The sequence below is a fragment of the Bombus impatiens genome, unplaced genomic scaffold, assembly GCF_000188095.3.
Source record: "Bombus impatiens unplaced genomic scaffold, BIMP_2.2 scf_0321, whole genome shotgun sequence".
In the NCBI taxonomy this organism is placed as follows: domain Eukaryota; kingdom Metazoa; phylum Arthropoda; class Insecta; order Hymenoptera; family Apidae; genus Bombus; species Bombus impatiens.
The window spans coordinates 178,847-197,372 of record NT_176740.1 but is presented as its reverse complement, the minus strand read 5'-3'; the positions used below and the strand labels follow the sequence as shown (position 1 = coordinate 197,372).

The window sequence follows — 18,526 nt, the reverse complement described above, 5'->3', positions numbered from 1 at the left end:
TATCTTATAGCTAATAACGATTTGAAATTTTAAATATCGATTTTAGATCAGCGCCATAGTTTTTCTTCTTTACACAAAATTGGGAATAAGTGCAATTATCGGTGCATTCTGCTGCATATTGATAGTAACGCCACTGCAATTGGTGCTTGGCAAGAAAATGTCGGAAAATTCTAAATTTGTCGCCGTAAGTCGATACTTGTAATTTCTCTTAAATATCTAATAATGAAAAGACAGTTTTAGAACCGACAATATTTTTGTCTTTAGAAAAGCAGCGACGCTAGATTACGTCTGGTTAACGAAATCTTCCAAGGAATAAGATTAGTGAAGCTTAGAGCCTGGGAAAATATTTTCGAGGAGAAAATAAGAAAAACGAGAAACGATGAGCTAAAAATGCTGGATAAGGATTCTTTCTATTGGACCCTTATAAGTAAGTTCGGCTTCTCGATCAAAGAAAAGAATTTTGTTTCGAAATAACGTTGTTAATTGAAACGTGGATTGTTGATAATTAGACTTTCTCACGCATGCTTCATCGGTACTGACGACACTTTTCACTTTTGCCGCTTATTTCCGGCTGGAAGAGAAAAGTCTCGAGGCTGGAAATGTTTTTGCAAGCTTAGCTCTATTCTCACAGCTCACAGTGCCCCTTCTCATTTTTCCTGTGATGATACCTATCATTATTAACGCTATGGTAAGCAAATTCTTTCAACTGTTATTGTATTCTTCTTAATAAATACTTTAATTCAAGATTTCTATAGATTTCAACAAACAGAATAGAGGAGTTTCTCCAACTTCCGGAGATCGACAATGTCTTGCCTAATCTTAACGATGCAAAGTCAGAAGTAGCCGAAAATACATCATCGCTGGCCAATTCTATCGAAGAGAGCACTGTAAGTATCTATGAAATACAACGATAATACTTGAAATATGCTTGAAATATACTAACCGAGAAGCCGTGAAAAATATATCGACGCTCTGAGTGTATTTTTTATTCGAGTAATTAAGTTACTATGATATTTTTATTTCTGTTCTAAATATAAAAAGAACAAAACTCTTTAAGAAAAATTATAGTTACTAATTCAAACGTAGTTGATATTAAACAGCTAAAACTAAGATCCTCGACAGTGTCATTTTGTCATTTTGGTTTCCGGAAAACCTGCCAATTGCAAAATATCTTTACATCTTTAATATTATAAAATATTAGGAACTAGATACTGCAAAATATGAATTTCTATTCGTGGCAATTAAATATTTCTTCAGATAGAAACAATGAAAACGCACAACACTCCCAATTTTGGATCGTTGGATAACATCAAAGAAGACGAAGAAGATGGACAATCTTCTGACTTGGCGGATTACACGATGGACATAAATTCATCGGTGGACACCGTGTTTGAGAAGGATCCGGAGATTCCGGTGCTTACAATGAAGCGCTGCGGATTTTCTTGGGGCACCGATGAAAGTCTGTTATCCGTATCTGATCTTAGTTTTCCACGTGGTAAGGTTAATTTGATGCAGATCCACTGTAGCAATTATCGATCACTTGCAGCTACGCAAAATCTAAAAAACCACGTACTACTGTCACTTTCAGGTCAGCTGACTATAATTGTTGGAAAGACAGGAAGTGGAAAGACTTCTTTACTATTAGGAATGTTAGGAGAGATCCAGAAGACAACAGGATCGATTCAGTGGGCTAGGTAAGTCAGAGATCTCCTTGTTATTTCGAATTTTTCTATATTCTAATTGTAAACGAACTATTGTAAAATAGAGGGGTGAAGGTTGCATATGTGGCTCAGAAACCCTGGCTCCAGAACGCTAGTTTGAGGGACAATGTTCTTTTTGGATCACCGTACAAATTGAGAAGGTACAGGAATGTATTGAAGGCTTGCGCTCTGCAACCGGATGTCGATATACTTCCGGGTCGCGATTTCACGCGGATAGGTGAGAAAGGGATCAATTTGAGCGGAGGCCAAAAACAGAGAGTAACTATAGCCAGAGCGCTGTACAACGACGCGGACGTTATAATAATGGTTAGCTAGTTTCTAAACTAAACATTTTATTTCTTAAATAAAAAATAGTACGTTGAAATAATTAGGTTTAAATAAAAGATTCAAATACTAATATTTGCAGGATGACCCGTTGTCCGCGCTGGATCATCAAGTTGCACAGCAGATCTTCGATCAAGGAATCCGGAAGCTGCTGCTGAGGAGCGGACGCACGGTGATTATGGTTACTCACCGACTAGAATTGTTATCAACTGCTCATCAAGTATGTCTCAGTCAGGCAATGTACTCTTACACTGTTCAAAACAATAGTTAATGTAGGTAATGCTACACTAAGTTATGAGCAGTGTATGATAAACTGAAATTGTTCAAGAAAAGGCGCAATAGATAAATGATCGTGTGGTTAAGGTTGTCGTGATGGACGGATGTCGTATTCGAGTAGTGGGCACGAAATCAGCGATCGAAGATGCTGATCCAGAATTAGCGATCGAGTGGAGGAAAACAGCAACGAATAAAAACGAAGGATATCGTGCTGATAGAACTGCGAAAGACAAGTGGGCCTTGATGAAATTAGTATCCAGAATCGGTGTGAGTGCGACGAACAAACAACTTGGCGATGGATCCTGGACCACTGATCAAGATGCCCATGTGGTAGACTTCGCGATTTATAATTATATTATCGTCGTGTTGCACGTTTTCTCTTCCCTTTTCTTTTCTCTTTCTTGTTTTGATCGATGAACTTAAAAATTTGGTTTCACCAGAATCCTCCAGCTTTCGTCCCGTTAAGAATGAGAAGAACTACCCTTGGCGGATCGAGATACTTAGCCCACGATCTGACAGATCTTCCAGTGCCCTCTGAAGAATGGAACATCGGGAAAAAAAGATTTAAATTCCATCGAAACGCTGTCAGATCGAGCAGTCTCCAACCTCAAAGACAACCACCCCCTGTTCTACGACAGAGCAGCACTCCAACCATTCTCGAAAGTCAATACGCTGTTCCTAGGTACGCTAGTGAAATTTTGATAGACTGTTTTTTTTTTTTTTTTCTTGCATAAATATAAAAATCAGTTTATTTTAGAAAAAGGAATAACACTTTTGACAACGGACAACGAAACGGCGTTTTCAGGCAAATATTTTCTGGCGCGTGAGTCGAATAGCTATTTTTAAATTCTTATAACGATTTGAAATGGATGAATCTTATTTTTGAAATCTTCTGTAGAATTATCAGTCCACGTCCCGATGAATTGACATTAAATAGAGACAGAGGCGTGCTACGAAAATTAATACCTTCTAACTCTAACAGACAAATACAATACACTGTTAAAAAGTACGAAAGAAATGAATTTATACTATTTCTCATATGCAACAATATCTCTTTTTACGAATAGTTTTTATCCATTTAGAATTAATCAAGAACAGGAGAATGATCATTTTCCCGTTAAACGATTGCTATCGATAGAGTCCACAGGAACTAATGAACCCGATGAACTTGAAGGAAGTTAGTACACTTTATAAAGAAGCTACTACTGATAAGTAATATCGAAAAAGAGTACAAAAAGGCTAGTTCTTTTTTTTCTCTTTCTCTCTCTCTAGACGACTGTGATACAGAGGAACAAGAAGAAGAATTTCAATATGAAGATAGAAGTGGAACAGTCACAAGGATGATCCTTTGCGATTACACAAAAGCTGGAGGCTGGATACCAGGCCTAATTTACATAGGAGTAGCAATTTTTTGCCAAGTTCTGAGAGTTTATATCGATCTCTGGTTGAGTCAGTGGACAGACGAGGACAATATAAACTTCAATCAAGAAAACCGAAATGTAACTGCGTAAAATAATTTTGTCCGTGATTTACGATTCGATTATTGAACATTACAATGGATAAGGAATCCGTTCAAACTGTGCTGTATTTTATTTCAGACGGTGTTCTATTTTAAAGTTTACATTATTCTTTCCCTTGTCTTTATACTCTTGTCTTTCGTATGCAATGCAACTGGTCAGTGGACAGGAGCCAGAGCGAGAAGAAAATTACACGAGGAAGCCGTGTCCAGACTTCTTAGAGTACCGATGTCGTTCTTCGATTGTAATCCTGTGGGAAAAATTTTGAACAGATTCAGCGCCGATACAGGCGTCATCGATAAGGTGAATAATCGATAAAAAAATTAGTCGATTCGTGGTTATTAAAGAAATGCACAGTTATTTATCTTTTTGTTTTTTTTTTTTTTTTTTTTAAGAAAATATCTATGTCGATCCAAAGACTGACATTCTTCGTCTTGCTCTGTGGTTCAGCGATATTAGTAAACGTCATCGTATCACCGTGGTTCTTCATCGCTGCTATACCCACGTGTGCAGCTTATTATATCGTTCAAAAGTTTTATAGATGCAGTGCGAAACATTTGCAACGATTAGACGGCAGGTACGGTACATATTTTTGTAAGTGGTATTTGGTTTTCTGCGAATATTTTCTACAAACTTTTCCTTAGCTTTTGTAAACCTTCATAGATTAACATAGAAAACTCTCCGCAAATTTGCTCCAGACGAATCGTTATTCTTCCTTGAAAAATCTTTTAAAACGTTTGATTTTAAAACTGATTATGCAATGTTATAGAGAGTTCAATCAGTAAAAAATGTATTTGTGAACATAAACTTGCACGACCCAATTTGCAAAAATATACTTGTCCAATTGATCAAATATTTTTTAGCGAATTTAAAAAAAAATTTTGCCTTTCTAAATCCTGTGTTCATCTAAAAATCTCAATTATTCGTTTCTAGTACCCGATGGCCAATCACAACGCATTTTTCTGAGACACTTCGCGGTCTAGCAACATTACGTGCTTCCAAACAAGAGAATCGCTTCATGGAACAGGCTATGAAGTGCCTAGACGTTAACACGAACGCGTTTCTCCTCCTGAATTCCAGCAGCCGGTGGCTCGGCATTGCTCTAGTGAGAAAACTTGCAAAGCTTCTAGAATTATTTTTACAGTTTGCCAGTTCGGCTATTGTATCTTTATTATAAATTTTAATATTTAGGATTATCTGGGTGCTGTTATAGTAGGATCTGCGACACTCGCCGTCTTAATTTCCGCAGAATTGTATCCAGATCGCGTTACACCTGCTCTAGTTGGTCTGGCGATTAATTACACCCTCTTAGTGCCAATTTACTTAAATTGGGTAGTGAAATTCACAGCGGAGACCGAAATGTATCTTGGTAGCGTTGCACGTATCTCTACTTACAGATATGCTCCTATTGAAAACTACCAACAAAATGGTACTTTAATGCTTTTTAATCTTTCATCGTTGTTTCGTTATAAGAACCAAATGAATTATTAATATATTTTCAATATTATCTACGTTTTCTGGAATATTTTATACGATATTTTCTAGACTTCCACGTATCTGATAGTTGGCCAGGTAAAGGTGAGATTATTTTTGAAAATGTTTCTCTGAGATACGTTTCACAAAGAGAACCAGTGATCTCGAATCTATCCTTGAAGATTACGCCAGGCCAAAAGGTAAAAATTACAAAGAATTACAAAATTCTAGGTTTTCATAGATATTTCTCGCAGATTGGAATTTGCGGAAGAACGGGAAGTGGTAAGTCGTCCACAGTAATGGCGCTGTTTCGACTATTGGAGATTACTCAGGGACGTATATCGATCGATGGCACAGACGTTCGTCAAGTTCCTCTGGAAATTCTTCGTTCGAGACTCTCAGCGATTCCTCAGGATGTGATCATGTTCAGTGGTACCATTAGGTATTTTATACATTTATTTTTTTTTTTTTTTTTTAACAGAGAACGTCCTTTGAAAGCGACGATAAAATACGAATATTATTTCCTCCAGAGAGAATTTGGATCCTCTATCGGAACACGAAGATCTGGAACTGTGGAATGCTTTGGAAGTAGCACAAATTAAGGATATTATTGCCTCTCATCCTGAAGGTCTTAGTAAGTGAATTTCTAATTCCGAATGCAAAGTTCAATTTTATAAATTAAATAAATTTCTTTTTCTCGTACCTGATGATCAAAAAATTGCAACGTTCGTAACAATATAAGTCTTCAAATCGAACAGACTTTAAGATAAAAGGAGAAAATGAAAGCTTCTGTTAATAAATCGATATTTACGTTAAAGCTCTAGTCAGTGGTCCAATTTTTCACTAAATATTTTTAACAATACTATTCTTTAGAAAATATATAAGAATACAATTTCCCGAAACAGATTTCGAAGTGAAAGAAGGAGGTGAGAACTTTTCTTCCGGTCAGCTGCAGCTGCTCTGTATGGCACGAGCAATCCTGCGGAAGTCTTCGATCGTCGTCCTCGACGAAGCAACCAGCGCTCTCGACGCCGTTACTGAAAAGAATCTCTTGAAAGCAGTTTCAACTGCTTTCAGGAACAGAACAGTGATTGCTATCGCGGTAACTTCGCTTTAATTCTCAACGTGCTTTATATCCACGAAGGAAAATGACCGTAACAACTTCGTTCCCTGTTAATTACGTTTGATACTTTACTTTTCAGCACCGTGTGTCAGCGTTATTGGATTGCGATCGAGTAATCGTGTTCCACGATGGTAAAATCGTCGAAGATGGACTACCAGCAGACTTAATGCAACGGCAAGGTGGATTCTTCGCGAATATGTTGAAGTCCAATGAAGAGAATGAAACGACTAATTGTTGAAAAAGCACACGTGCATAAAAGAACGATGATAAAGGTCGATAACATTGAAAGACTGGGACAGAAGAACGTATCTAACCATGTTTCGTCACAAAGTATTTATTTTTGATACGAATGATAAATGTAGAGTATCGTAGTGATATAGGAATTTCTGAAATATTTTTGTAAATACGAAGATGCATTCGAATGATCGTTGATCGATCTGAAATACATTTCACTGTTATTCGCATTGCATAGATAACGAAGCTGCGTTGCATATAAAAATCACTCACAAATAAAATACATAATAACATATTTTAAAAACCTTTTCGTTTTGAATCCGTATATTATTAACGAAGAAAATGAAAAAATAATTCTACCATACAATTGTGTATATTTTTATACCTTCGCTCTAAAAATATCTCATCCCCGAAATTTCTCAATCACCAGAAAAATCGTTCGCGTACATGTTTCTAACGTCGATCGGAAAGCAAGAGAAAAGAATCGATCAAAGGAAAGAATCTTAGGCCAATTAATTCGTTCGATCCATCGTGCATATATTAATGGAATGCACCTATCTCCTAATCAGATCGAACGTGTCGATGCAAATGTACTTTCTCGGGCTATTTCGGTGGTATCGGTTTTTCCGCTCGAATCATGCCATATTCACGTATACTCGAATACATAATCACTGGCGGCATATATTACGTGCGGATAAGGTGGCCAACGATAATAATTGCCAATACCCCCACTGTTTGACAGCGATGGGAAATGAGCGCGTATTTTTCAACTAGTGGCATTGAGAGCGGCCTGTCGATAAGACCGCGAGTCTGTTAACGAAAGTTGGTCGAATTCGTTCCACTTCTCCTTTACTGTCGACTCGAAACTAACCCCTTCTCTGTCCTATTTCGATCATAATGTCGACGAAACTTGACGCGTTTAGATATTCTATCGAAAATTTTCATATTTTTCAAATTCAGTGACAAACACTTGATCTTGCTCATTTTTGAAGCTTAAAAAAGAGAATCGCGCGAGGTAGAAATTAACGCGTGAGAAAAATGAAAGCGCGCGTTCGCCTCTGAGTTTCGTGTCTAAGCAGAGGCTTTCTAATTATCGTGAATAATCGATCCGCGCGAGATCGTAGTTGGTAACGGACAATGAATCTCGAAAGTGGCCAGTGCAGCCGGTGTTCCGCAGTTTTGTAAACCTTCGCAGGAGAATAAGTCGTAAGGGAGCAGACGTATTTGAACGTGAGTATGCTTGATTAACGTTGTTTACGTGTTTGTCGATCGTGCAACGGGTTCTTCCGCCGAGATTAGATCGGAGATTCGGAGCATTCCTCGTTCACGTGAGTCGTGAAATTCGTGTTGACAAGCACGATTTACTTACTCGATAGAGGCTGATATCTGTTAATAATAATTGTTGTCACGTCGAGCTCGCGGAAGAAATGGAGCAAGAAAGCTTTTACCTGGCCGATGATTCATCGTGGAACGAGTACCGTAAGTTTTTTCCATAACTGCCGGATGCTTTTACAAGTTTTTGTAATTTACGATCTACCATGATCATTTGCAAGAACGAGTTCTTGCAAATGATGCGATTTTCATTTGACACGTCACAAAGTAAGGCAGGTGGGAGAATCGAAGATCATGTCGAAACACTTGGTTCGTTGTGGTCGTATAAGAAAGTGTGACACGAAAAAAAGCGAGAAAATAGGAAAAAGGGAACGTCCGATAGATGAGAAGCGATAAAGGCACCGAACTAAGCGATAAGAGGCCATTTCAACGATAAAATAAGAAAACGGGTGACTATCGGTATATTCAGGGACACGGCCATAGAAAACTGTATAAAGAGTTCATTTCAAAGGTGAATACGTTCGTAACAAATTTCTTAATTTCTAATTTCGTAATTAATTCTTTTTTTCGGTTTCCATTTTTTTTCTTTGAATTTTAAATATTACGTATTTTTGTATACGGTGATCGTGCCAGCTATGAACAACAGATAAATTCAAGTCTATCAATAGTAGCCTCGTTAGAATCGATCGTCGATTAATTTTATTCAATTCAGAAAATTTGAAACCGCTCGTTGCATGCATGTAATTATTTTCGGCGTTAGCGAGCCCATATTATCGTGAATACAATGAAATAATTCTGTTTTTTACAATTCGTAATCGATAAAAAATGTAATCATGTAATGTTAAAAATGTAAATGTTTCAGAAAGAAAGCTTAAAAAATTTCATTCTTTTCGGTTCGAAAATTCACTTGAGAATCTTAAGAACTAAAGAGAAATTAGAAAGAGAAAAAGAAAGATAAAACAACGGATATTCTCGCGATCCAGAAAATGATCAAGGAAGAGAACTCAAAAATCTTTTTCTATTGGAGAAAGATGATGGTTACAAAGTACTGAACCATCCCCTCTCCATCTGAAAAAGAAAAAGCGGACATACCAGCCTTATTAATGAAAAGAGAATAGAATTCATTAGATAAGACGTGGCCGTATGTGTACCTGCCTGTTGACACTGCGTCTCTTTGTTATCGGCTAGATAAGATTTCTGCGTCTTTGTCGAACTTGAGATATCAGTTTTATGCGCGAATTCACGGAGTGCAGCTCATCGTTCCTCAGAAAATCATTTATTTCGTTATTTGACACGTCGAGCAAAATTACATTCTTAACCATTGAACGAACTAGTTTTTAGCAAGATTTTTCGTTTCTTGGAAAGTTTTCTCGACTCTCGGTCGCGTCTTCCACGTTAAATCTGAAAGGTGAGTTTCTACATTCAACGTCCACGTTACGAAGACGTCGACAATTTTTATAGGAAACGAAGATCGCAAAAAGACGAGACTATGTACATATTACATGAATATATTCATAAGGGCGAACTCTTCTGTTTGGAAGAGTTTTATCTCAAGATCTAATCGATCAGACAGAGGAACATTAATCGTGAGATAAAATTGACTCGGTAGTGTCTGTTAAATCAATTGCAGTATAATGCGAGCAACGTCAGATGACAGATAAGGTTCTTGCCTTTCTGTCTCGCATGACGTTGTAAAAAACAAATATTGCATATGATTAAGTAATTTCGTTGTACAATTAAATATTAACTTTCGTCCATATATATGAGATAACGTTCTCTGAATTCAAATGTGAAAGAATCGAGAGTGAAAAACAGTAACGATCGAAGAATGATCGATCGACGATTGCTTTAAAGTTCGTTGATTAGATTAAAATGGGAGAAAAGTTTCGATTCACCTTTTACTAATTCCATTGTTCTTGTATAAATTCGGGCGTAACAGAATCACGAGATGACAAAGCAAACAGGGTAACCAAAAGAAAATCAAACACGATAACGAGACGAAAATATTGGCGAAGTGCAAAAATAACCGTGGAATATTTAACAAAGTGTGTAAGACGGAATCAGAGGTGACGTCTTAAGAGGGAAAACACACACTGAGAAGCACGTGTGGAACGATTACACTCGAGTTAATTGTGCTTGTCGCAGCGGTTGATTAAGCGCGAAACACAATTAAAACAGTACTTCAACGATATTTCGTTAATATAGACCTCTTCAATTTTGAGATAGGCACGCAGATTTGTTCGTGAGCGTGAACGAAACTTAACGAATCATATCAGCGAACGTGTACATTAATTACAGAATTAAACAAGACCGTATATGTATGTACATGTACGCGACGAAGCTGCGTTTCTCGATGAATACGAAAAACAGTAACGATGTTTGAGTTTGTTTTAACAGTCTGCAAAATATCGTTAACGATATCACCGATGTTGCGAATGGAATGTTCGAAGGATTTGGTCAATATAAAATATTTGTCATCTGTAGGTAAACCGACAGAGACAACTTTGCTTGACAATAATTTAACCAAATACAGTCTCGAAAGAGAAAAATGTTCCACTCTCTTTATTTCGTTGTAGCTTTTACGAAACACTTCCTAAATAACGCGCATGTCGTTGCAATTACTACTGACAATGGAAAAATCACTTGACATTGACGAGATAAGGTAATTAGCTCGAAATGGGAAAACGAGCAGGAATTAAAGGTACTGATAACGACGAAGTTTAAAAAGTTCTCGTTGTTTTCAATATTTCCAACGTCGCGAAATCCAACCGGTATTATTAACACTTCTCATTCCGCTATTATTTACTCATTTCTATCAATATTAGCATCAGCTACTCTACCATCTACTAATATGAACGTTACACATTACGCACATGACTGTCACGGATCTAAGTCACCTACATACACATAGCAGTTTCCAATGAAAAAAGGAATTAGAAAAAGCTGTAAATCGTTTACAATTCCAATGGACGTGCTTGGACGTGAAAGATATTTAATCTTGCGTAATCGTGGCAAAATAATATCGCAGAGGAATAAAAAATACCTGTGATATTTTCATTGTTAACATAGATCACGATCATCGGTCGCATGCTTTTCATTCCAACGGGCTTAACGAGTAACATTCGCGCGAGCATTGTGCAAGAAAAATTGCGAAACGCCAACTTGCGCGTGCTTGTGGTGGAACGTCCTCGTGATTACGTAAAAAGAAGAAAAAAGAATAGACACAAAGAGACAAAACAGGGAAACAATGGTCGACTGAAAGGAAAAAAGACGAACGACTTCGATCGCTTCTTCGAGTTAATAGCTCGACTTCTAACGAAGCAGGAAATGCTACGCGAAACGAACCTGGTGCCGCAGTTAGATAGGATCTGCCACGGAAAGAGACGATTTTCTAGTTCCTCGCTGCTTCGGCGATCGTTTCGTGGCATTACGTATACTCGCGTGAGCTCGAACCAGCCAACTTTCGATGGTAATCTCTTTCGTTTCGCTTTGTTTCCCTGCTTCCTATGTTGATCCTCACCCTCGCCGAGTCGCCAACTGGACAGTTTTTTCGAGATAATCTCTTACTTTTGATTTATGACAAGGAAGTCAACGCAGAACGAAATTTACTCGCAGTTGAAGTTACTACGAAGATCGATGTCTTTCCTGCAGTCGAACACGTGATTTCTGCTGATCTATGTATAATAATCAACCTGTTACTTCGAAATTATAAATTGAGTATTTTCTTTTCTTTTTTTTTCTTCTTTTTTTTTGGAGAATAATTTTTTAAACGACCGAGATTATTGAAAAAGTATGACAATTAGCAAGGATGTACAAGCACGTGCTCGACAAACACGGCATAAATAACATTTGGCCAGATCCTCGTATGACTAATCAAACACCCTTATCAGTCTCTTAATATAGTATAAACCGACGTTGCTCTTTGTAACGAGATTACGTTAGCATTTCAAGATACGATCAAACAAAGACTTCAATTAATCCGCCCTCATTTTTCGAATTTTCTCATACAATATCGAAGAATAATCGTTCCGTTTAGAGTTACAAACGAGTTTGCCTAATTTTTCACAAGTGTACAACTTTCTTGCTGACTAAGCTGAACTATGGCCGACGAAAATGAACATCAAGATCGCGATAACATCAACTTATTAAATTTCAGTCTCTGACTGAACGATTACTCGTATTATTACTCGTATCGTACGATTAGGTACAGTCCGAAAATTATCGAATTTTATTACATAAGACAACATTCCATTCGAGTAACAAATCGAAAGATAGATGGAACGATAAAACACTCTCAAACAACGAATTTGTATTCGAGACGATAATGAAATGGGGATCGATTATGCTCTAGTTAATGCGAAAATTTGTTGACAATGGAAACCATCCAAAAGATCGTACCTTGAAACGAGAATATCCACATCGTGAGAACGTGCTAATATGTCGTGACGTCAGCATACGATATATCGTGCATCAAAGATCATTAGCATAAGCATGTGATCAGCTAAACCACGTGCTCGTGATCGTCTGGCGTAAAAACTTTTTGTTTGACGGTAACTTTTACGGGAGTCGACGATCTCGATAGTAGATCTCGGCAAAACATCTGTAAATTGTGATTATCGATAGTTGATAGTTGAGTTTTAACTAAAATTTTCCTACTATATTTGGTAAGTTTTTATTTAAACTATTAAGAAGCAAAATAAACGTTAACGCGGCGCGACACTTTGCTTCTAACGTTTTTTTTTTAATCAGTTTACATTATCGAATTCTATCGAATTGACATTGTAAGGAAAGAAAGAAAAGTTATTTTTGTATCTCCGGTTTGTGTAATAATCTTTCGTAATTCTAATACTATTCTTGTAACTCTATAAAAGAATAACTTACGCCATTTATGTTTTCAAATGCTTTACGCAACTTTTGCACATTATCTACTGCTTGGTCCTTAATGGTAACGATATAAAAGGCGAAGATGTAGTTTCATCGCTATTTGAGCTTGTTTAAAAAGTCGCGACAAGATAATATTTATAATCAAGAGCGTTATAATAAAGCGCATCGCTCTTGATCAGAGCTTACGGAAACGATAAGTGATGTTATCTTAATTAACGTCGGCAAGAAATTGGAACCAGATAAGACAATTGTCTCGATCAACGCGTCGATCAGCGACAAAATATTTGTACATAAACGAATTTACTGCGAAATTGAAACGATGCTTTGCCTTTCAGAAGTCAAAAGAGTGTGTTTCCGTCATGCTGTGGATGAACAAAGTATGAAGTTCCCGTGCTTCCCGAAGCCAAGTATCCTGGGACAGAGGGGCAGTATCAATCTTGCCTCTCTGTCTGGGAATGAGTCGAACAATGTGAACAGTACGACCTTAGTAAGTTTGAACATTTTCCAAACAAGGACTGCACCATAGTTTTATGCCGTATGATTCTCTCGCTGGTCGTCCCGAAAGAAACAGCCACAATTGGCCTGATCGCTGCACGTATGCATATGTGAGAACTGGAAATAAGATTATGAAGATAAGAATAACTTCGAACTAATCCCACATATGCAACACAGGGATTATCATATACAGTAGCTACAAAAGATATTTGAATATCGTTGTATCTTATCATAACATTTACGTATTAATTAATTAGGCGCAACTACGTTAAATTTCGCAGAATTTAGGGGTCATACGATTACAAAAATTGGACACTATGAAAATGAAACGTAGAGTCTGATAAAAAAAAAGGCTTCGTTAGAAAATCTGCGAAATAGCCATTGTATATACAGCCAATCATCGGCTTGTTCTTTGAGACCTGTAGTAAGAGAATCGCTCTGTACGAAGCAAATAATTTTTTGATTTCTTTGTTTCTTCGTTTATAGAACCAAAATGTGAAGAGCCCAGTGGTAACGAGCTACAAAGAATCTGGTGAACCAGATCTGACTCATGGCGTTGTGAGTATTTAAAAATATCTCTCCGATTAAGCAGAGTACATCATTTCGTAAATTAACGGGTACTAATTAACGGACGCGTAAGATTTTCGTAAAAATCAATGACACAAAAATATTCTTACGAAGATGTAAAGATCTTTAAATAGATATATCTGTTTTGACTTCTTTATCTCTAGGAAGACATTAGGCAAATAGAGTATGTACATATTGTAGTTTCGTGAGAGCTAACAGATACTAATTAACAAATTGAAATTTCATAAGAATCAGTAATATAAAGACAGATGTAGAAAAGTTTAACGATTCTAAAATAAACATACATATCACCAATGTTTATATATCATATTCGTAACAAAATATTCATTGTGTTTCATTAAGGTAAAAGGCATGTTAGAAAATAGCAGAATGTTAAAAAGAATTGATCGATAAATCAATTTAAACAATCGATAAATCATAGAAAATGTTTAATTTAATAAGGAAATTTTATTTCTAATACAGATACGACCCTTACCTGCTACGGTAATATCTAATGGAATCGGCCCACCTGTACAGTCCCATGGAAAAAGTAGGGCACCATTGCCACCACAACAAAATCACAATGAGAACGAACAAGATCCTGTCAGAACTTCGGATGGTTCTGATCAACCTGCGAATCCCAGAGGCGGTATCATCGGCAAAACTCCAACGCCACTCTCTGAGCCAACTCCTGTTTACGAAAAGGACGAAAAGTAATTTAAAGAAAAAATAATTGAACGATCCATTCTAAATAATGATACATTTTCTACATATATTTTGTTTGTTCCCTATAGGAGTAAACAACAGATTACAAAGGCCATTTTGGAGAACGAATTTCTTGGTAACCTTGAGGAAAATCAGGTGGAAGCGTTAGTCGATGCCATGTACCCGAAACATATACCACCGAACACCTTAGTGATTCGAGAAGGAGATATGGGTAAAATTATAATATTTCTTTTTCTATATTAGTTGTCGTCTGACAATAGCTGAATCATTCTTATCACGAACGTGGAATATTTCACTTTAGAGCGAAAAACTTTCTTAGCTATCTATGGAATAATTAGACTACAGACATCTATGCAAATACATATTTGTGTAAAGATACAGTTTGAAAAAAATGAAATCTATTCTTCGGATGTTTTACATATTTTTGCATATTATCCGCATTCCGGGAATTTTTTCTTCGAATTTTCAACAAATGCATAAAAATTCATAATACAGTGATAGATAAATTTACATAAGAAATAAAGATCCTTCGTACGATTTGATAGACTGATAACACGATTAATAAATGTAACTTCGAACGAAATAAATGTGAAATATTTGCATAAGTATTAATATCGCTTTTCTAAATTCCTTTCTTAATGTATAATTTAGGATCGCACCTGTACGTGTCAGCGGAAGGAGAGTTCGATATCTATGAGGGTGACAATTTCCAAAGAAGTTTTGGTCCTGGCATCGCGTTCGGAGAAATTGCTTTGCTATACAACACCAAGAGACTTCGATCCATCAGCGGTAAATATATAGTAGATTATATTATAAAATAATTAATAACTGTATTTTCTATTGAAAGAAGTCACGTTTAACTTTCAGTAAAGAAAGGTGGAAAGGTGTGGGTCCTCGACCGATCCGTGTTTCTCACTGTTATGATTGACACAACGCAGAAAAGGCTGGAAGGAAACATTCGATTCCTTAAACAAGTTTCTGTTCTCCAAAAATTGCCCGAGCCAAAGGATCACGTGCTCGCTAAGATTTCCGATCTTCTCCGCGTGGTAAATACATATATTTTGTATTTCTAATAATTAGATCGTAGATGTTTATGCGTTTATAGGAAATTTGAAAGTGTAAAGATACGCGGAATGAGCGTAATATGGCAAAAGTATCTGAAATATTCAAAGCAAAGTATTCGCTGTAGTATGTAGCGAATGAAACAAATGTCTGTTTAGATTCTATTTACGTTCATAGAAGTATAAAATCGCATAAAAATCTGCAATTTACTAATGACCATCCGAATGCAAATCTGGTTCTGAAAGTAAAAAGTATATATCTTCCCGATAGGAATTTTATCCTGCTGGAGCAAAAATAGTTACGCAAGGAGAAAAAGGTGACAAATTTTTCATAATCAGCGGTGGAAACGTTAGAATAACAAAAGACACCGAGGATGGTGACGAAGAAGAGCTAGTGGTCCTTGGAAAGGGTCAATACTTTGGAGAAATAGCTCTTTACGACGACACTGGTGAAAATCGTCGACACGCCAACGTCATTGCACTGGCGCCTGGTGTCGAATGTTTAACTTTGGACCAACAGTGAGTTATACATAAATCAGTAACGATAAACTTTCTCGTCTCGTGAGTTCTCAGGAAATATTCATGCTCTTTTAAACAACATTAAACTTCAGTTCCTTCCTGAATTATTTGGGTGGCCTCGACGAAATACGCAACAAGGATTGGTTAGCGGAATACGGAAGACAGAAACAATCGCTGACGCTGAAGAAGTGGACTAGCGAGTATTCGAACGTCACTTTGGCCGATTTGGAGACCAAAGCAACGCTAGGAGTTGGAGGGTTCGGCAGAGTGGAATTAGTCACTTTAAAGTCAGATCCTCAGAAGAGTTTTGCTCTCAAGAGACTGAAGAAGAAGGTGATGGTCGAGCAACAGCAACAGGAACACGTGCTGAACGAGAAACATATTATGCAAGCCTGTGATTCTCCATTCATATGCAAGTCAGTACTAAAAAAAATCTTATCAATTGATAACCCGCGGATTTATAAAAATGAAAGGATGCACATAATATATAGAGTGTTCGATATAAAATGTATATAGTATCCAAAGTAAAGCATTGTATAATATGTGTAATTTATAATGTTAATTTATCTACTTTATAATATTTGGTGAATGAGGCAAATCTTTGCTAAAATATTAATTTGCATAGATATCCGCGTTCTATTAATCAAATAATTCAGAAATATAATTTTCCTTCCCTTTATTTAGGCTCTACCAGACGTACAAGGACCGGAAATACGTATATTTCCTGATGGAAGTCTCTCTAGGTGGAGACGTGTGGACAACTCTCCAAAGAAGACGAGTCTTCGATGAGTCAACCGCACAATTCATGGTAGGATGCGTGGTAGAAGCTTTGGATCATCTTCATTCGATGAACATTATTTATCGTGATCTAAAGCCAGAGAATCTTATGCTCGACGCTCGTGGATACTTAAAACTAGTAAGTTCGATCTGATAATCACTAGTAAGCGATAACAGTTTGAGGAAAGTCGATTGTCAATAGCTCGACTCTGTTTACAAGAAAATAGGTAAAACGCGATTTTGTACACATTTTCCAGGTTGACTTCGGTTTCAGTAAAAAGATCGGGCCATCGAAAACGTGGACTTTCGCTGGTACGCCCGAGTACGTGGCGCCAGAAATTATTTTGAACAAAGGACACGATAGGTAAATAATTAACAAATAGTAAACGTAAAATATTCTATAAAGATACGCTGAATCAGTTTCAAATAAAATAACGAAGGTGACTTTAAGATAAGTTTAATTTATTCAAAGGGCGGTGGATTACTGGGCTCTCGGGATTTTAACTCATGAGCTACTAATCGGTAAGCCACCATTCCGAGGTTCTGATCATATGTCCATTTACAACAAAATTCTGAAGGGCATCGAAGTGGTCGGAATACCTAATTCCATTAGCAGAAACGCCAGCAGTATCATCAAGAAGCTTCTTCGTCTAAGTCCTTCTGAACGTCTTGGCTACCAAAGAAATGGCATCCAAGATATTCGAGATCACAAGTAAATTTATCAATTAAATAATTTATTTTAAATAAATTCAATTAAAACGCACTGAAGTTTCTATTTATGCAAATATATATGTTTAAACAGAGTTCATTTAAACGCTTCAGTAGAATTTCCTCGTTTCGTAGAACTAGATCTTTAAATAGATCGTTTATCGCGTTTCTTCCAATAGAAAGTACAAGCTTTTTTAACGAAATAACATTTTTATAGATGGTTCAATGGATTTAATTGGCAAGCCTTGCAGAGATTAACCTTACCAGCGCCAATCGTTCCAACAGTACGTAAAATCTATTTTACGTATTATTACAAATATATTAATTTTTAAATAAACTCACCACTTATCCTCTTTTATAAAATCCTAGATACGAAATCCGACCGATACGAGGAATTTCGAAAAGTATCCGCCGGATCGTAATGTTCCACCGGACGAGTTCTCTGGATGGGACGCGAGCTTCTAAGCAGGAAAAATCGCACGATAATCTAAGCTGTACATGATTTCTCCATTAAACGTTTGATAAGAGTCGTGAAATGATACAAAAAGTGCACATGAAGGATGAAAATAATGTTTACAATAATGCCCTACAATAAAAGCATACCGATAGCAAAGAGATAATCGTTATCTTTAATCGATTCGTATATTACAGATGCGTAGTTTCCTATGTATGTTTCTTACATTCGAAGACACTAATGTATGAAGACACTAATCTTGTATCTTATGACTAAACTGTAATTAATTAGCAATATATAATAGCAATATATATATAATTCTTGTAAAAGAAGTA

The 18,526-nt window shown here is 36.7% G+C and overlaps 2 protein-coding genes across 10 annotated transcripts in view; both read left to right on the top strand.

Annotated features, from left to right (window-relative positions):
- Positions 1-7,894, top strand: part of LOC100740416 (ATP-binding cassette sub-family C member Sur) — an 18,541-nt gene extending 10,647 nt beyond the window's left edge. Inside the window, exons 9-31 of one of the 3 annotated variants that reach the window (XM_033320640.1) lie at positions 47-184; positions 265-427; positions 510-688; positions 756-887; positions 1,258-1,495; positions 1,589-1,694; positions 1,766-2,027; positions 2,128-2,265; positions 2,409-2,651; positions 2,762-3,003; positions 3,079-3,144; positions 3,220-3,327; positions 3,404-3,498; positions 3,594-3,820; positions 3,920-4,141; positions 4,234-4,415; positions 4,772-4,943; positions 5,030-5,267; positions 5,384-5,511; positions 5,566-5,753; positions 5,842-5,945; positions 6,217-6,413; positions 6,514-7,894. In XM_033320640.1, coding sequence (XP_033176531.1) covers positions 47-184; positions 265-427; positions 510-688; positions 756-887; positions 1,258-1,495; positions 1,589-1,694; positions 1,766-2,027; positions 2,128-2,265; positions 2,409-2,651; positions 2,762-3,003; positions 3,079-3,144; positions 3,220-3,327; positions 3,404-3,498; positions 3,594-3,820; positions 3,920-4,141; positions 4,234-4,415; positions 4,772-4,943; positions 5,030-5,267; positions 5,384-5,511; positions 5,566-5,753; positions 5,842-5,945; positions 6,217-6,413; positions 6,514-6,672 — 3,927 coding nt within the window. In that variant the 3' untranslated portion in view covers positions 6,673-7,894. The remainder of the gene's footprint in view (positions 1-46; positions 185-264; positions 428-509; positions 689-755; positions 888-1,257; positions 1,496-1,588; positions 1,695-1,765; positions 2,028-2,127; positions 2,266-2,408; positions 2,652-2,761; positions 3,004-3,078; positions 3,145-3,219; positions 3,328-3,403; positions 3,499-3,593; positions 3,821-3,919; positions 4,142-4,233; positions 4,416-4,771; positions 4,944-5,029; positions 5,268-5,383; positions 5,512-5,565; positions 5,754-5,841; positions 5,946-6,216; positions 6,414-6,513) is intronic. The other 2 variants (XM_024367624.2, XM_012385513.3) reach the window with 2 other exon arrangements.
- LOC105680747 (cGMP-dependent protein kinase, isozyme 1) lies at positions 7,441-18,526 on the top strand. Of its 7 annotated transcripts, none has more exons than XM_012385517.3 (14): positions 7,441-7,898; positions 13,220-13,371; positions 13,866-13,937; positions 14,430-14,659; positions 14,741-14,883; positions 15,324-15,461; positions 15,540-15,718; positions 16,005-16,252; positions 16,345-16,668; positions 16,937-17,168; positions 17,287-17,393; positions 17,502-17,741; positions 17,955-18,021; positions 18,107-18,526. In XM_012385517.3, exons 2-14 carry the CDS (start codon positions 13,264-13,266, stop codon positions 18,200-18,202), a joined length of 2,184 nt encoding a protein of 727 aa, XP_012240940.1. In that variant the 5' UTR covers positions 7,441-7,898; positions 13,220-13,263; the 3' UTR covers positions 18,203-18,526. The 7 variants fall into 7 exon arrangements, with proteins under 7 accessions (XP_012240940.1, XP_024223394.1, XP_024223393.1 ...); XM_024367626.2 differs by having other exon boundaries at positions 7,766-7,898; positions 13,223-13,371; XM_024367625.2 differs by lacking the exon at positions 7,441-7,898 and adding an exon at positions 8,081-8,147.